This window comes from Arvicanthis niloticus, chromosome 3, assembly GCF_011762505.2.
Source record: "Arvicanthis niloticus isolate mArvNil1 chromosome 3, mArvNil1.pat.X, whole genome shotgun sequence".
NCBI classification, from domain to species: Eukaryota; Metazoa; Chordata; class Mammalia; order Rodentia; family Muridae; genus Arvicanthis; species Arvicanthis niloticus.
In genome coordinates, this window is record NC_047660.1 from 76,817,566 (window position 1) to 76,834,711 (window position 17,146).

General features: G+C 44.9%; 1 protein-coding gene across 18 annotated transcripts in view; it reads right to left on the reverse strand.

Annotated features, from left to right (window-relative positions):
* The window catches only part of Kcnma1 (potassium calcium-activated channel subfamily M alpha 1), a 691,955-nt gene that overhangs the window by 480,632 nt on the left and 194,177 nt on the right, over positions 1 to 17,146 (reverse strand). For all 18 annotated transcript variants that reach the window (XM_076931239.1, XM_076931244.1, XM_076931240.1 and 15 more), the window contains exon 2: positions 16,247 to 16,408. In XM_076931239.1, coding sequence (XP_076787354.1) covers positions 16,247 to 16,408 — 162 coding nt within the window. The remainder of the gene's footprint in view (positions 1 to 16,246; positions 16,409 to 17,146) is intronic.

Genomic DNA, 17,146 nt, shown 5'->3' on the forward strand with positions numbered 1-17,146 from the left:
CCCTACATATCTGAGCGATCAACATACTAAACAGAGTCAGGAGATAGGTTCTAGTCCACACCCTGCCTGGGACGAACTGCTTGACTTCAGGCAAACCTCAGTTTAATCTAGGAAATGAGCAAGTGACATGGTCTCAGGTAGCTAAGGCAGACACAGCCATGTTGGTCAGGCTACCTTCTAGCCTTCTCTCATGGCAGAAATTACTAATCAGTCACATTGTTTAGTGCAGAGCCACGGCAGGCTCTTTATTTCTGAGCTGTGAATCTTTCCCAAAGCTTTCTTTATAGGCACCACCTGAATAGACCCAGGAAATGATTAGATGTCTTTCAATCCTTAAATACAAGAGCAAGAAAACAGTCTGTGTCCTAGACACCCTTAACTGAATCCCAAGTCTACCCCATTTTGTTTTTGTTGTTTTGTATTGTTATTGTGTTTGTTTGTTTGTTGTTTGCTTCTCTTTTGGCTTTCTTTCCAAGACATAGTAACCAAAATGGGGCAGAAAAAAAATACAGTATAATCTCTTGCCTTGACTCAAAGCTGGGAGTTCAAATATGACCTTGTATCTTTTTCCCTTCTCTTCATATTAATTTTCACCCCAAACTCTGTTCAACAACCCCTGTCCCCCTACCCCAAGGCTGGTGTCCAATTTAGAATCTCATTGAGGTAGAGAATTCTATCCCTACTTTGAGATCAGGGCATAGATGACAGACTAAGGAAGTTCAAAGGCAGATAATTAGTACCCTCAGTTCTTTTGAAAATTATTAAAGAGTCCAGAATTAGAAATTCAGATTTCCTCCAGACTCCTGAGAACAAACACCTCTCCTCTAAATGGCTTAATGTGTCTGTTTAATGTACACAAAATTATCTTGCAGGAAGTGAGGGCTGTTTCTCCTGTCACTTTGAATCTCCAGAATATACTACCTTTGGCAAAGGGACAAGAAATCTGAGTCTGACAAAATTAAATTCCACAGCAGAAATTATTAGGACCAGAGACTATATAGCAGAAACAAACCTAAATGAAAGAGAAACAACTTCTTACCCCAACCCCCCATTTCAGTTCCATCTTGATCTCTCCATCTTAGTCCAGAAAGGAAAAAATATTATATATATATATATATATATATATATATATATATATATATATATATATATATATATATTCTGATTGTCTTGCTGAGTTTTGTCTATAAGATCTATTCAATAATATAGCCACAAGCCGCAGCGTGCAACTCCCTTAGGGCCAAGAGACTATGGAAATTGGCTTCCCATGCTCAAACTCTCAGGGGCAAAGAACCTGGGAAGGTGAGCAGACAAAGAGTAACACTTTATCACTGAGGACCCAGGGAAGGATAGCCCTTCCTCCCAAGAACACAGACAGTCTTTGCTTAGAATCATGTTAATTAAATTGGAAACACTTGAAATAGCCCACTGAGGGCGTGTTGCAGTTGTTTTTCTTCAGCCCATCTAGGAAGTTAACTCGCAGCTTCATTACTGCAATCTGAATTGCATGGATCAGCCACAGCGTTGGGTACCCTCGCATAACTTAGGGAGGTAGCCTGCGTAGGGTTTCATTTTTCTCCAGGCCCCTTGAGTCTGCTACCTTACCCCACATTAACAGATCCTTGCTCATTCCTGACTGCCTCTGGCAGTCATTCTTTCAAGTAGATGTGCCATTTATGAAATGTTCATAGGTGCAAAGATAAAGAAGTTTCTGCCTCTGAAATAGAAAAAAAAATACCTGCAAGAACTACTTTTGTGGAAGAGAGGGACATCTGTCACCTGGGGTCCCCTAAAGCAAAGGCTGATGGAAGGACATCCCTTTAAATCATTGTCATACTTCATACAGAGGTTCTCAGTAAGGGGTTCTCTTACAGGTCTGTGGGTGAAGTGTTGCCCACAAGCACATGTTTTGAATACATGCTCCCCATCCAGGATGCTGTTTTAGGAGGTTGTAGAACCTTAGGAGTTGAAGCCTGGTGGGAAGAAGTGGACCCTTGTGGGGGTTAGCCTTATGAATTATAACTTAGCCCCTTCTGGCCCACAGTCTCTGTTTCTCGATTTATTTGAGCTGTGAACAAGCAGCTTTATGCACTGGCTGCTACAGCTGTGAGGACCATGGACTTCACTAGGCTTTCCCTGCTACAGTAGATTCTGGTTTCTCAGACCATGAGGGTAAAAGAAGTCCTTCCCCCTTTAAGTCACTTCTTTCCAGGGATTTTACCATAGCAAAAAAAAAAAAAAAAAAAAAAAAAAAAAAAAAAAAAAAGTTAATATCTAATGCAGACTCCAAGGCTGAAATATCTAATGAAAACCCAGCTCCTCAGAATCAGAAGGTATAGGACCTTCTCGCATGGCATCCTTCCTCCTGTCAACTCCATGGCCACAATCCCTTCTAGAGAGATGCTCCCCTCCTTTGTATGTTTGTGCCTATGTGGAAGACATTCAGATAGGGAAAAGATCAAAGGAGGTAAGTGGAGAGCAGTGGCCCTATCTCTCAGGCCTGTAAGCCATGGGAAGTAGTTTAGATTTTATACCACTCACTAACCTGTGTGGAAGGCCAGGAAGAGACTTCCCAGATCTATCTACATCCTCCCAGTGGGACCAACAGCCAAGAAAAAGACTAATGTGCAGCTCTCCCAGTGCTGAACACAGGGCCAAGTGCCTTACAGGTCTAAAGCAAGTTCCACAGGCCTTTCTCATAGTAAGTAAGATGGAGGATGTGGAAGCCCAGAGCTTGGGGAGCCTGAGAAGGAACTGCTCATAAACACCTGATACTCATCATTTTACCCATGGAGACTCTGAGGTCCTGACCTGCTCAAGGTCACCCAGGAAGGTTACAGCAGAGGCAGGATTATAACACAGCTCTCTGCTCACCATTAGTTCTTTTGACAAAAGAGATCTGGTCTTGTATGTGAGTTGATCTCAAACAGGGCCTGGAGTTCCAGAGGCATACACACACACACACACGCACACGCACACGCACACGCACACGCACACGCACACGCACACGCACACGCACACGCACACACTAGTGAGCAGAGAAATATGCTTTTGTGAAGACTAGGGGACAGCCTCAAATGCAATTTCTCAGGCACCTTTTGTTTCTTGTTTTGTTTGACATGGAGTCTCCCTTTCAGTGGCCCCTCTGACTCCCCAGCACAGGGATTATTAAGTATGTACCATCGCATGTGGCTTTTCTGTGAGAGAGCTTAAACTGGGATTACTTGTGGTTATGAGGCAAGCACTTGACCAAGAGATCTGCCTCTCCAGACCATCAATCTAAACCTTCTAAACTCTGAGGTGGCTAAGAAACTAACTTACCAATATCCCAGCTTAGAGGGAAGCCATAAAATCATGGTAGCTTCCCTAACAGCCACTGAAAGCAGCAGCTTTCCTTTTGCAAGGGGTTGTCCTCTAGGCAGGGACAGAAACCCAGATAGAGAGTTCTCTAAGTGTCCAGTCTATAAAACCAGTTCAGCATTGACTCTCCAATAAATCCATTGCATCCAGACCTTTCTCCAGAAGCAAGGAGGATGGTCAGGACCACTCTCTTGGGGTCTTCCAAATTCCATGCAGAGACAGGCAGATCTCTGGCCTCCATAGCCATCAATTCTAGTCTATTGGATGAACTGTAGGCCCCTGAGCAGGAGACTCTATCTCAAACAAAACCAAGTTCACAGGCCAACAAATCTAGCAGGGTTTGATAACAGCCAGAAACCAGGCAACTGCTGCCCTTTGAAATACCCACTTTCTGTGATCTGACCTCTGTTTCATGGCATTATTGCTGTAACTGCAGGTAACTATGGCAATTGTTTTTTCTCCTTCCCAGTGAGCTAGTCCCTACTTTCCTTAGGAAAGTTGCTCTATCCACAGTCACAAAAAAGTGGGGGTGGGAGACATTAAACATGGAAAGAGAGGGCAGAGACCATGGCGAGGTGAGAGTTTGTTGTTAGTCTACTGGATCCTGGGCTTCCATGCCTCTGGAAAGGCCAGTGTGACTAGTCCATTTACTTTCTGGATTAACCCATCTCTTACAAACACGAAAAGCCTGATAGTCTGCTTGCCTAGGGCAGAGGCACATAGATGTAAGGAACCTTAGAAGTCCCGGGTTAAATGAAAACCCATGTCCTTGCAGGCTTACACACTGTGACCCGAGCTTCCACCCAGAGGTTTCTGGCTTCATCTCCCCGGACTGTCCATATCAGCACATGGCTAATTTCATTAACTGGAATTAACTAGATGCTCAAAAAGAGAGCCCTGGTGCATAAGAGATTTGGGTACATTTAATTAAGTTTATGAGTGTTCTGATTTCTCAAGACAGACAGGCAAGAAACAACTGGCAAGCCTTCCTTCTCTGTACCCAAACTAGAAAGAACAATTCTTATAATAAAAAAGTTCTGAGGCCAAATGGTGGCTTTTGGGTGGTGTCATTTCTCTAAAAGTGTCTTTTCTGGAAGATGCCTTTTTCTGGAACCTGACTATCTAAATGGGGCTTCTAGTCCTCCAGATTGGAGTGTTTAGGGCCCACAGGCACGAGTCCGTCTGCCTCCTCCTAAACATAGCCTCGCAAACTAAACTCGGAAGCGTCAGCTTGCATGTGGTCCCTAGTGTGAGCGACTTCATCACCATCGCCGCCTCTATTTTTGAGTCTCTCTACTAAACTTTCTCGCAGCTGGAATGGAGGTTCTAAGGACAGTCACAGCTCACTAAGAGATTTTTATCCTCTCACAAATAGCCACATCTAAGCCTCTGAGGACTTGAGAAGCAAGGTGGAGAAAGCACTGCACCACCCTAACTGAAAATCTCCGAACCGCCCATTCCATTCTAAGCCTCCAGGGGGCACCAGCTCTTACTGGTCCAGAAGGAAGAAAAAGAGGCAGGAGGGCAGTAAGACAGAAGGCCGGCTGATGTCAGTCATATAAATGTATTTATTCAGCACCTGGGACCTGGCAGCAGGGATTCACAGGATCTGAGACTAGAATTAGAAACATTGAGGTCCCAGAGCTGCTCGAGGGACTCCCCACAGCATCCAAGCCAATCCAAGCATCCTGTTTTTCCACCTTATTTGTTTTGTGCTGTTCAGAGTTCTCTAATCTGTAAGAAACAACAGGTATGTGGTGCCTCAAATGGTGGCTAATTTATAGTTACCCAGGGTGTTTGACTGAGCCCAGAGGACATGCTTCACTTGTATAGTTGTACATGTTCATGTACACACTATGTTCACCCACATCTTCTGCCAAAATGCCACACCTTTCCTTGTCTTTTTCAATGAGTCTGTGGCCACCACAATGGCTGTTACATATACCTCACATATGGTGCTGACAAGCCCACTGAAATCAGCCCTGTACCCTGTCGGGGTCACTCTATCTCCAGGGAAGACTGGGCTTGGAGAATGCATTTGACCCTCTTTCCATGAGTTCTGTTATCCTGTCAAAGGTTTTTCTGTGACACACATGCCCACAATGACAACCCCACCTCTGGCTCTTGCACAGCTCAGGGAGGGTATATATGAAGTGAGAATTTCCTGGCCAGCTTGACAACGGTGAGTCAGGCTGGCATGAGCCAGTCCAGTCTCAGAAAGGCCAGACCCTTCCCAGTCTCACTCCCTCTCTCCACCTCTCCGCCTCTCCACCTCCCTCCCTCTCCCTCTCCCTCCCTCTCTTTCTTTCTGCCTCTGGAAAGGATTTGTTCTCCCCTTCCTGCCTTTGTGGCTCTCCATGACAGCCTACTATAACATGGTCCCTGGCTGACAGGTAACACAAACCATAGGGGTCAATGTTTATTAGGCACTAATCATATAAGAGGCATTTTTCTGGCATGTATTCATGAACATATCACCCCAACAGGAAGACCCAGAGTCTGACATTCTCCCCACCAGCAAAATGAGGAAATTGTGGCTTCAAAAGATGAAGCTCCTGGCCCAGAATGAAAGCCCCTGAGGAGAGGTTAGACAGGGATGGTAGTCTGGCTGCAGCTTCAGCCACAACACACACAGAGGCCCTGTGTATTCCAAGGACCACAGCATGGCAACTCCTTGCCAGGAATACAGAATATTTGTTGTCACAAAGTGTTCCATCTCACTGCCTGGTATGTGCTGATGACCTGGCCAGTGATTCAAGGAGCTGAAGAGAAGACAGGCCCCAGTCAGATTCCTGCTTGAAGGGCAGAACTCCTAGCTTGCAGCCCAACAGAGGCTAAGCAGGGTGAAAAGAGATGTGCCATTGGAATATACCAATAAACACGTGTGGACTAGTTCCCAAGAAGTGGATAGGCAAAAGCCTGAGATAACGACAAAAGTAGGTATTATCCCTATCCAGCCACCATTCTCTCAGATACCCAAAGGGAGAGGAGTTACTGTACCATGAACAGTGTCTAGGGACACTGTGGGGCCAGCATAAAACTCTTGGGCCAGAAGGATCTCCCTTTCTCCAGAGCTGTCTGATTTCTAAGGCCATCCTTCCTTTTACCATATGCTCTGGGGAGGCCAGAGGAGCCAACCTGCTGGCTAGTAAAATTAGCAGCTGGGCTTTTTACAGGGCACACTGGGGAGCTGGGTACACTGAGTGCTAGTTTACAGGCCAGAAACCAGTATGGGCTGAGGTACCTGCCCTACAGACCTGCATCAGGATGGCCCTCACACAAGGAGTCAGGGAGAGGGAAAGGCACTGCTGTGAATGTCCTGGGTGAAGGGCCTTGGGTAGCTACAGGATGGGTATGAGTAGGTACAAGAGGTAACTTTGCTTTGGTGATCTCAGAAGCAGACTGTGCCCAGCCCCTAGGCTGAACCTGCTAAAAGAACAAACAAGAAAGAACTTGCTAGAAGCCTGGGGCCACTCAGTCCAGCTTCTCTCTCTTTCTACTCCCTACTTGAGACTGAATTGAGCTTACAGGAGTAATACAGGTGCATTGTTCAGAGACTGCAAAAATGTTACATCCTATCTATTACCTTATGCAGTGGACAACTTAGAAAATTCTTTGGGAAGAATTTCACCAGTTTCAAAGGGAATGACAAACTTTTTCACCATGGGGCCAGACGGTAATTGTTTTTAGGCTGGTGAGTATTTGGGACTCTATGGATGTTTCTCAAGTCTTCACTGGATTGTGTCACAAAAGTAGCCATAGACACACTATAAATGAACTTGCATGGCTTTATAACAATTGAAATTTGAGGGCAATGAAATTTGAATTTTGTACACTTTTCACATGTTGCGAAATATTTTTTAGATTTTTCTAAAGTAATTTGAAAATGTGAAAAACTATCTTTTGCGCCTAAGCTATACAAACAGAGCAGTAAGCCACTCTGGCCCATGTGTGAGAGCCATCAGATGGCTGGGTAGGTTCAACAGTATCACCCCTGTGCCATGGGAAAAGGGTCCCACAGGGAAATAAGAACAGAAGCTGCTGAGGCCAGTGAAGGGGTTCCATGGGTAAAGGGGCTTGCCACCAAGTCTGACCACTTGAATTCACTCACAGGGACCCAAATGATAACAGGAAGTAGAAAGCTAACTCTAACAAGTTGTCTTCTCACTTTAATTTAGTGTGGCATGCCCTGCCCCCAGAATATTATAAGTGAATGATTATAGCTTTTTAAATTTAAAAAAAAAAAAAAAGACTAGAAGTTTGCATGAAAATAGACTTTTTTTACTCTCCTGCTCCAGATGGCTCTGTGAGCATCTATATGCTGGCATGGATGGGCAATCTCCAAAATCAGATAGGAAATGAAGTCTGTTCAAGTTCCCAGAGAATCATTTATATCCCAATGCATCTCTTGCATTCAATGCCACTTAATTAAAGCAATGGAGATTCAGCTTGACCAATTGTCGGCAGTTATGTCAGAATACAATTGTGAACATCTCCAGCAACAGGCAGCTCGCTCCGCTCCCTGCGGTGGGAGCCTGCTCCGTGCAACCGCTCCTGCGACATAATCTTCCATCTGAATAAATGGCACTAGGTCACCAGTAACAAGTGTCATAACTCCGCTGCCTCTTCCATCAAAGTCAAAACACTTACTTAATCATATAAAAATGTAATATATCATCTCTGATTTCTTGACTAACACCAACGTACAAACACAGGATAAAATAAAGAGGCATAATTTAAGTCCTCGTAGTGAATTACTATGTGAGTCGTTTGACTCAGCCCCCTCCCTTCCACACCTCCAGTGTTCATGTCAATAAAACTTGTTGGCTTCCAATAGGACAGAAGAGAAGCAGTAACACATAGCTACCCATAATACAACCCCCAAAGATTCTTCTTGCTCCTCTACAGAGTAACTGTTGATGGAGTGACAATTTTATGTAGCTTTGCCAAAACTGTGAAAGGATAAAGGATTGATATATGGAAGAGAGAAGAAAACGAACATGTGTGTTGTGTGCAAATTTGCCACCATGCTTCCCTGATAAGGGAGAGAATACACCTGAGAGGTGCGGCCAGCATTAGGAGCCTCACCCCCCACCCCCGGATAGTGAGTAATGAAGGGCAGTAACACATATCACAGAGGAGATTCGTCATGCCCATGTGCACCCCTCCTCGGGGGCACTGATCAAGTGCCAGGCTCAAACAGTTGAGCAGGATAGCACAGTGACTTTACCCCATTAACCCAACAGGGTGACTCCTGCTTGAAAGGCATGCTGAGCATGTATTTTCTCTTCAGCCCCTGATGATAAGAATGAAATGGCCCAGCCTGGGTACGTAATGTATCAAATGTCACCCATGTGACCTATTTAGAACAATAAAGGGTGAGACTGGCATTTTGTTTCTCTATACGTTGATAAAGCCTCCCCTAGACATAGGAGCAAATAGCAAATGTTTTCAGTCGGTGGAATTATATTTGCATGTTTCCTGGAGCAACGTTCAAGTGTAGGAGCACAAGCAAGTGGGGAAATGAACTAAAATGAATGATGCTAAGGGTTTTGTCTTCGCCCAAGGAGCCAGTTACTGTGTCGGGGAAATCGGTCTTTTAAGAGAATCACAAAACACTGCATCCATCATAGATTTGACAGGAAGTCTAGGCAATGCAGTCATGGCTCAGACCTTGAAGTAAAGCTACTGTTAGCCACAAGACAGATTTCTTTGAGAGACAGTTGCTCTGGGATCAATGGAAATGAATGTGACTATTCAGAAATGAAATGTCTATGGAGATTGGGGGAGGGGAGCAAAGCGTTTGTATGTTTTTGTGTTTGTGTGTATGTGTGCATATCTACATTCTTCTTCCTTGTAAGTGGACTCTCCACTACTATTACTCTTACTCTATAAGACTGTCATTTCTGCCCTTTGATTGATATATAAAGAGGATAAACTGCTGTTTATGAGAGAAAGCACATGGGCCCATCACCTGCTTCTATCAATAAAGTTTTATTGTAACACACATGCAGTGTGGGTGTTTGTGGCTGCTTTCAAACCAAAATGGCAGACGAAGTAGTTAACATGGAGTCTGCCTAGTTCACAGAGCCTAACATGTTCACAAGAGGAACATTTGCCAGCCTTGAACTACAATATCTATATTGACTTTGGGTTTGTGAGACTGCAAACTACAAACTAACAAACAAAAGCTGGCCCGGGTGTTTCTTGCCCACTGTCTTTAGATAACACTTCAGCCTTACAAGGTCTTAATCTGTATGAAACAGCTAACAGTGTGTGTGTGTGTGTGTGTGTGTGTGTGTGTGTGTGTGTGTCAATTAGGAAAGTAAGAAACTCAAGACAGAGAGGGGAAAAGAATAGAAAAAGAGAAAAGTGGAAGAAATGAGCCCACATAGAATTCCAACCTGGGCTTCTCTATGCTCATGGGGCCGGTCAACCTTGGCTCCCAGCAGCCACCAGAGAGATATTATCCCTTTCCCAATTAAGAATCATCATGGTGTTAGCTGACAGATCCATGATTTCTAGTGAAAGCACCTTATTTAATTTCTCCAGGAGTGTATGCCTGAGGTAAATAAGGTGAAGTGTAGGCAATGCGGCCCTCAGCAATGCCCAAGCATTTGGGGAGAATCCTAAAGACATCTTCCTTCATATTGAAGTCTCACTGAGTGTAGGCCAACGCCATATCCTAAAATGGAACTTCTCAGTGAATCTTCCAACATGTTCCAGAATTCTAAAATAAGCATGTTCTGTTCTACGATTGTCCATCAGCATCTGTGGGAGATTGTTTCCAAGACTCCCTGTGGGTATCAAATCCAACGATGCACTCGTCCCTTATATAAATGGTGTAGTACTTGCAGAAAGCCTACGCGCATCCTCCCGTAGGCTTGAAACTATCCCTAGATTACTTGTAATACTTAACACCATGTAAATGGGATGGAAATAACTGCTCCACTGTGTTCATTAGGGATGACAAAAAAAATGAAGGAAAGAAAAAGAGGACACACACATTCAATGAGTTGCAATTTTGCTCCAATATTTTTTATAGGTGATTGATTGAATACACTGAGGGTAGACCTGCAAACAGAGAGACCTAATTTTACTTTCACAGTCATTAATTTGGAGGCTAGGGAGATAGCTGAGTGGTTAAGTGCTATTATGCAATAGGCATAAGGACCTGAGTTCTAATCCCTAACACACCTTGGTAGAAAGCCAGGCATGGCTCCGTATTCCAACCTAGCATGGTGGAGTGGGAACAGATACAGGCATATCACAAGAGCTCCATGGTCAAGCCAGCCTACCCAAAATGGTCAGTTCTCAGTTCAGAGAGAGTGCCTTTCTCAGGGCAATACAATGTGGAGGACGACACTGGATGTCTTGCTCTGGTCTTTATATCCTTCTTCACAGGCACATAAGCCTATATATTCACAAGCATATCACACACACACACACACACATCATGTTGTTTTTTTAATTAAAACTTTTAAATAAAATATTCTTTAATTTAAAAAATGAAACAAAGGAAGAGACAACCTTGTCTGCATTGCATCACTTTGGTATCCTATGGCTCAGGCCTATGTTTCAGAAGAGAGCTTCGCCCATCAGCCTCTTGGGCTTTTGTCTAGGAAGCTTGGTCCTAAGGAGAGAGACTGAGACCTGAAACCCTGGAGTCAAAGAACTGACCACTTTAGTGCTGAGGCCCAGCTGAACATTGCTGACCACCTATCATTCCTGGGATGAAACTGTACAATTATCTATTTAATACAACAGTATGAGTAACTTACAGTTGATTTTGTTTGGTTTTGCTTGCTGTTTTGTGCTTGTATAGAGTACACAGCCAGAGCTGTTAAGAAATTACCATTTATCAAATGAATGTGGTACTTGGCCAGTGAGATCGGTTGTTACAAATAATCTAGGCTACCTAGCACTCTTTCCCCAGCTAGACCTTACCTACCATATTCCAACCTTAAAAGTCTCACCTATAACAATAAGACAGGTGAAAGGGAGTTCAGATGTGGAGGCCAAGCTCCTAAGCATGCATTAAGAAAAACAACTGGAAAAGGACACTGAACAGCCAGTGTATAGTACTGGTTTGGTCCTACTGTCACACGGATAAACATCTGGAAAGCTCAAAAAAAAAACCAAAAAAACAAAAAAAAACAAAAACAAAACAAAAACAAAACAGCTTTGGACTCAGAACAAGCCCAACTCTATATACTCCTCAAAGACTTCTGAGACACTGCTCCATGCTGCAGGAATCCATCACTTCAAGGGGATCCAGCACCCTGGACAGATTTTCTTCAAGGAGACCAGAGATCAGTTGACACCTTGGATAACCCTAGGCAAAAAGGATTGGGATGAACTTGTTTCTATCTATGAGGGTTAAGAGGGTCAAGACTGGGGCCTCAGACCTGACTGGGTCTAGAACAGTAATATTAGATTATCATACTCAGAGCAACATCCGGTAGTGACTTAGAAATGGCATTGTCCTTACCTAGGCAGTCATAATCCAGAAGGAACACTAAGCTGAGCATCTGAAGTCCATGTAGCTACCTAGCTGGCTCTGCCACCAACAGCTGCTTTGTTTTCTGTTTTCCAAGCAAAATCCCTCCCTGAGCCTTGATTTTTCTCAGTTGTGAAGGAGATATGAATTCTTTGGCAAGATTAGCTTACTTCCTTGTGATGAGCCCCTATGTGACAGTTAGCTGTAATTGTCAACTTCCTACAACACTGAATCACTTGAGAAGAGACTTGATGAGAGATTGTCTGCTGTGGATTGGCCTGTGGACATGTCTCTGGGGAACTGTCTTCATTAAATTAAATGATGTGGGAAGACCTGCCCACTGTGGGCAGCAGCCATTCTCTAGGCAGGGGTTACCAAAATGTCTAAAAGGAGGAACCTAGCTGAGTACAAATAAGCAACCAAGTGGGTATGATGTACTTATTCTCTCTCTAGTCTCGAAGCTTCCTGGAGTTCCTGCCACCTTCCCCACGCTGTGGACTATAACTTGGAATTATAAGCTGATAGAAACCCCTTCTCCCCCAAATTGCTTTTTGTCTGGGTGTTTTATCATGGCAACAGGAATGGAACTAGACCACAACAGGGTGGAGGATATGTGAGTGAATACAATGGCAGGGCCCATGCCTTTTCAACTAATGGCAAGGAACAGGGCTGACATAGTGCAGGGATCACAAGATGCTCTCCATAACGTGGTTGATGGTACATTAGCAGTATTGATGTGTTTGGGGAGTGCAGGTCTTATGCTCCCCAATTGTACAATATCACTCCTATCTACCTCCCTGACCTCATGACTTACCTACACTTCAAGCCTTGTCTTCCCTAGTGTTCTATCACTAAGGTAGCAGCTCACTACCCTAAGTTGTCTCAGGAGCTCTCCCTCTGAGTAGCCATCCCTGCCTAGGTGGCTATAGGATAGAAAACCACAGCACCCTACTGTCAAAATCTTGTCCTAGAAACTCTGCCCAAATTCATTAGCTTGGTATTCTCAGGCCAGACAAGCCGCCTCCAGGCAACTTTCCAGGCCTTCTTTGAACTCAGCGCCCTGGCCTTCTTGGCCCTTGGCATCACTGGACCAGTCTGCAGAGTCCATTGATGTACCACGTGCTGTTCATACAACTTGCTTTCCTTGAAGACATCGTTTCCTCCCTTTGGCTTTCAAGATGCTCATCTACTTTTGAAAGGGAAAACCAGACGGTGAGCAAGCTTTCTGTCTTAGGCACTTTTCCTAGCTGACCGCTGACCAACCAAGAAGTCCCTTCCTCTCTCTGCTCACAAGTTTTGTTGTTTGTTTCTAAAGCAGGATACTGATATGCACAGGATTTCTTTGCACTTGTGGTTCTCCTGCCTCAGCCTCCCAAGTCCTGAGATGCACATCACATTTAGCCTTTCTCCGGTTTTTTTTTTTTTTTTTTTTTTGGACTCATCATTGAACCTGGGGCCTGATGCATGCTAAGCAAGAACTCCACCATTAATGTTTATTTCCCACCTCATCAGACAAGACATTTGGCTCAGAGCTGGAGCTTGGGAACCCTCAGATGGCTCGGATGAACACACTGGCACTGGCTACGATGGCCTTGGACAGGTGCAACTATGACATCATTGCCTACCCTGCCACCCTGTGTCTGCCACGGTCACTGTGACATACATTACACTGGTAAACTGTCGTGTGCTGTATGAGCTCACTGAGAAGCTGACTCTGAAACAGGGCTGCTCCTACCCTATTTCAGACCCAAGCAGGTTTGTCTCAGAGAGCCCTCCAAGACTCCCTTTTCTGTGGTGGACTGCCCCCGCAATCTCTGTGACAGAGGGTGAAACAGGGAGGCTGGATTAATAATATATGTAACACTAGTAATAATATAGAACTAGTAGTGGTGATGGATATGACCACTGTCCATCACATAATGAAGTTCCTGCAGTGGGCAGGAGAAACTGGAACATCAGCCATGAGAAGCTCAGCCATGGGGGGAGGGGGCGTATATTCAATTTGGGAATTCCAACTGACCGTCTCAATTTTCCCAGCCCATATCTGTCATGTCTGCGAGATGTTTCGTATACCAGTTTGGTGAACTTTGATATCTGTCCACTATGTGCTATGTTCCCCTTTACTTTGGCTTCTGTTCTTAAAATTGCTCAGTCAAAATTCAAAGTATGGCTATCATAGATCATTCTCATGACTGTGCAGAGTAGCCACCATATATGTGGAAGGCACAGCCTCGCCTCTGTCACACAAGCATACGCAGACCTGGAACCCAACCTCCCCAGTTCTCTCCTGGGCAAAGTTCAGACCTCTGTGCAGAAACCTACTTACGGAATTAGAAGACAGGATAGATGACAACCCCCCCACGCCCATCCAATAGCAAGCCACATGCAAATCCTCATCGGATCCTCTCTTGACTCACAAAGGATCTAACTGTCCTTCTGTTTTCCCCCTTGTAGCAATTGACCTTGCTAGTTTCTCTGTCCTCTGAAGTGACAACTTCCCACCTCCCTCTTTTAAAGTCAGCCTTCAGCTAGTGCCAATGTGACTATTTTGCTTAAGCTCAAAGAAGGTTCCTTGGATCCCAGGGTCCAGTTCTCCTACCAGGTTATTTGTCTAGTCCCCTGAGTTCCTCAAGCAGGGTCTGGAGTATCTCCCCCACTCCTTCCAGCAGTGAGGAAGGCACCTATCCCAAACACTGTCAGTAAAGATTTGAATGAGACTTTCCTCACCTTGTTCATTTTGCATTCACTTCCTCACTGAAGAAGCAGTTTCTGAGGAACTATGCATACTACCCCAGGTCCTAGCTTGATCTTAGACCCAGTAGCTGATGAAGTCCCTGCTTATTCTACCTACCAGCCAATTGACTCTTGACCGAACCCCTACCTCAAGCCCAAGAAAGGTGACCTGCACAAAACATGCCAAAGTCATGGGGAGAAGTCACCTGGTGCATCATCAGGAAACTCCTGAGCCAGCATCCCCAAGAAAGCCATCAGCCAGGGCTGCAATAGCAAAGGAAGCCACCTAGGCTGGGTCATGAGCCTGTCAGGGATAAGCGACAGCCCCCACCTGCTTAGTTCTTCCCTATTCTTTGCACTGAAACATGGATAATCCCAGTAGCCCTTTGGCCCCAGTAAGCATGCCTTAGTCACAATTCTAAACCAGGGGCTCACAAAGCCAACTGGTGAAGCCAAGCTCTCTATAAGCAGATAAGATGTGCCTGTGTGAGCCCTGACTGTGGAGGGCCTAAGTAACAGAGCCAGAAACACGGCACCTAAGAATTAGAAGAACACAACATGCATACACATACATACACACAAACATATACTATACCATACACATATACCCCACACATACACATTATACCAACATACACACACACATACACTATACCACACACACTATACCATATATACACATAAACACACATACACACATACACACCCTGAACATACACATTATACCCCTATACATACATATCACACATGCACACTATATCCCACCCCCAGTACATACACAAATGTACACCAGAAGCTGTTCATATGAGTACGTCAGGAGCTAGCAAGTTCTTCCAGTCACTAGAGGACAGCAGGAACTTGTACAAACCAACACACACATGAGCATGTGCCTAAAAACACATAAATTCTCTCTCCCTTTCTCCCTTTCTGTGTGTGTCTGTCTGTATCTCTCTGTCTCTCTGTCTCTGTGTGTCTGTGTCACTCTGTCTCTGTCTCTCTGCCTCACTCTGTCTCTGTGTGTCTGTGTCACTCTGTCTCTGTCTCTCTGTCTCACTCTGTCTTTGTCTGTATGTGTGTCTCTGTCTCTCTGTCTCTCTGTCTCTCTCTCTGTTTCTCTCTCTCTGTTTCTCTCTCTCTGTTTCTCTCTCTCTGTTTCTCTCTCTGTGTTTCTCTCTCTGTGTTTCTCTCTCTGTGTTTCTCTCTCTGTGTTTCTCTCTCTCTCTCTCTCTCTCTCTCTCTCTCTCTCTCTCTCTCTCTCGGTATAGGTAGACTCCTGGGTCCTAGACTGACAAACTATGAACATGGTTCTGGTTTATGCTGCTATACCCCGCCCTTTATCCTGAGATCATACAGGTATAGGTGTACATGAATATTTTTGAGCCCACATGTGTACATCTGTTTTACTGACCAAGGAGGTTCTGTGTAACCCGCAAGCAGGTCGTGAGTGCGCAATGCTGGCCTACTTTTTGTAGACAGCCTCAAACTGCAGGCTTGGATATGTGTAAAGAGTACCATGCTGATCTGAGAGCTCAGTGGAGCACTGGCCACTCACCCCACTAGACCTGGAGAAAACTCCGAGCATTATCACCTCTCACAAGCAAACCTCCTTTGCAGATACAAGACCACCTCATATAGGAGGGGCCAGGGACTCACCAGAACTCTGCCGGTCAGTGTCTGGGCAGATATCATCACCCCTGCCCAGTCCTTCACAGATGTCATCCAGCCGACCTCGGCTGCCACCACCTCCTCTTTTTCGTCCACTGGCTTGAGAGTACCATCTGCCTGGCTGGAGCCATTGTTTATCTTCTGGGCCTCCTGGCAACAGAGAGAATCAGAGTTGAGACATAGGAAACAGCTGGATTTAAATCAGATGCTCACCCATAAAGCATCAGAACCTAAAGGGTTTCCCAGACGAGAGAATATGGCATAAAGATACAGAAGTGGGGGAGAAGAGACCGCTAAGGATTTTATTTTCTTTAGAGATTTTTAAAGCCAAGCTGTGGAGATCGCTTAATGGGTAGAGCACTTTCCATGCATGTGTGAGGACATGAGACTTAAATCCTCCAAACCTAGGAAAAGCCAGGTTTGGTAGAGTACATCTGTAACTTCAACACTCTTACAGAAAGATGGAAAGCTAAGCCAGCAGGATCTCCAGATCCCCAGAAGCTCACAGGTCAACTAGCCTGGTAGCATACACAACAGAGACCAGCAAAAGAGAGGCTCTGTCTCAAACAAGGTAGACAGAGAAGACTGCCACCCGAGATAGTCCTCTGACCTCCACATGCATGCTATGGCACCCCAAGAATCCTTTTGTAAATTTCCATTTAGAATGCCCTTGCAACAGATAGAAGGGTGCACTGTTCTCTGACCACCTTAAAAGAAAGGACAACATGCCTGTCTCTGGTCACAAAACAGTTAAGAAGAGTCACAATTCCCACAAAGTCTCTGCATAAGTCACTCTGACTTTATAGTACCAACCCTCCTCCCTTTACTAATTCCCCACCTTTCCCTCATCATCTATGCCATTCCAAAGGGACTCAGGATGGCCCCTCA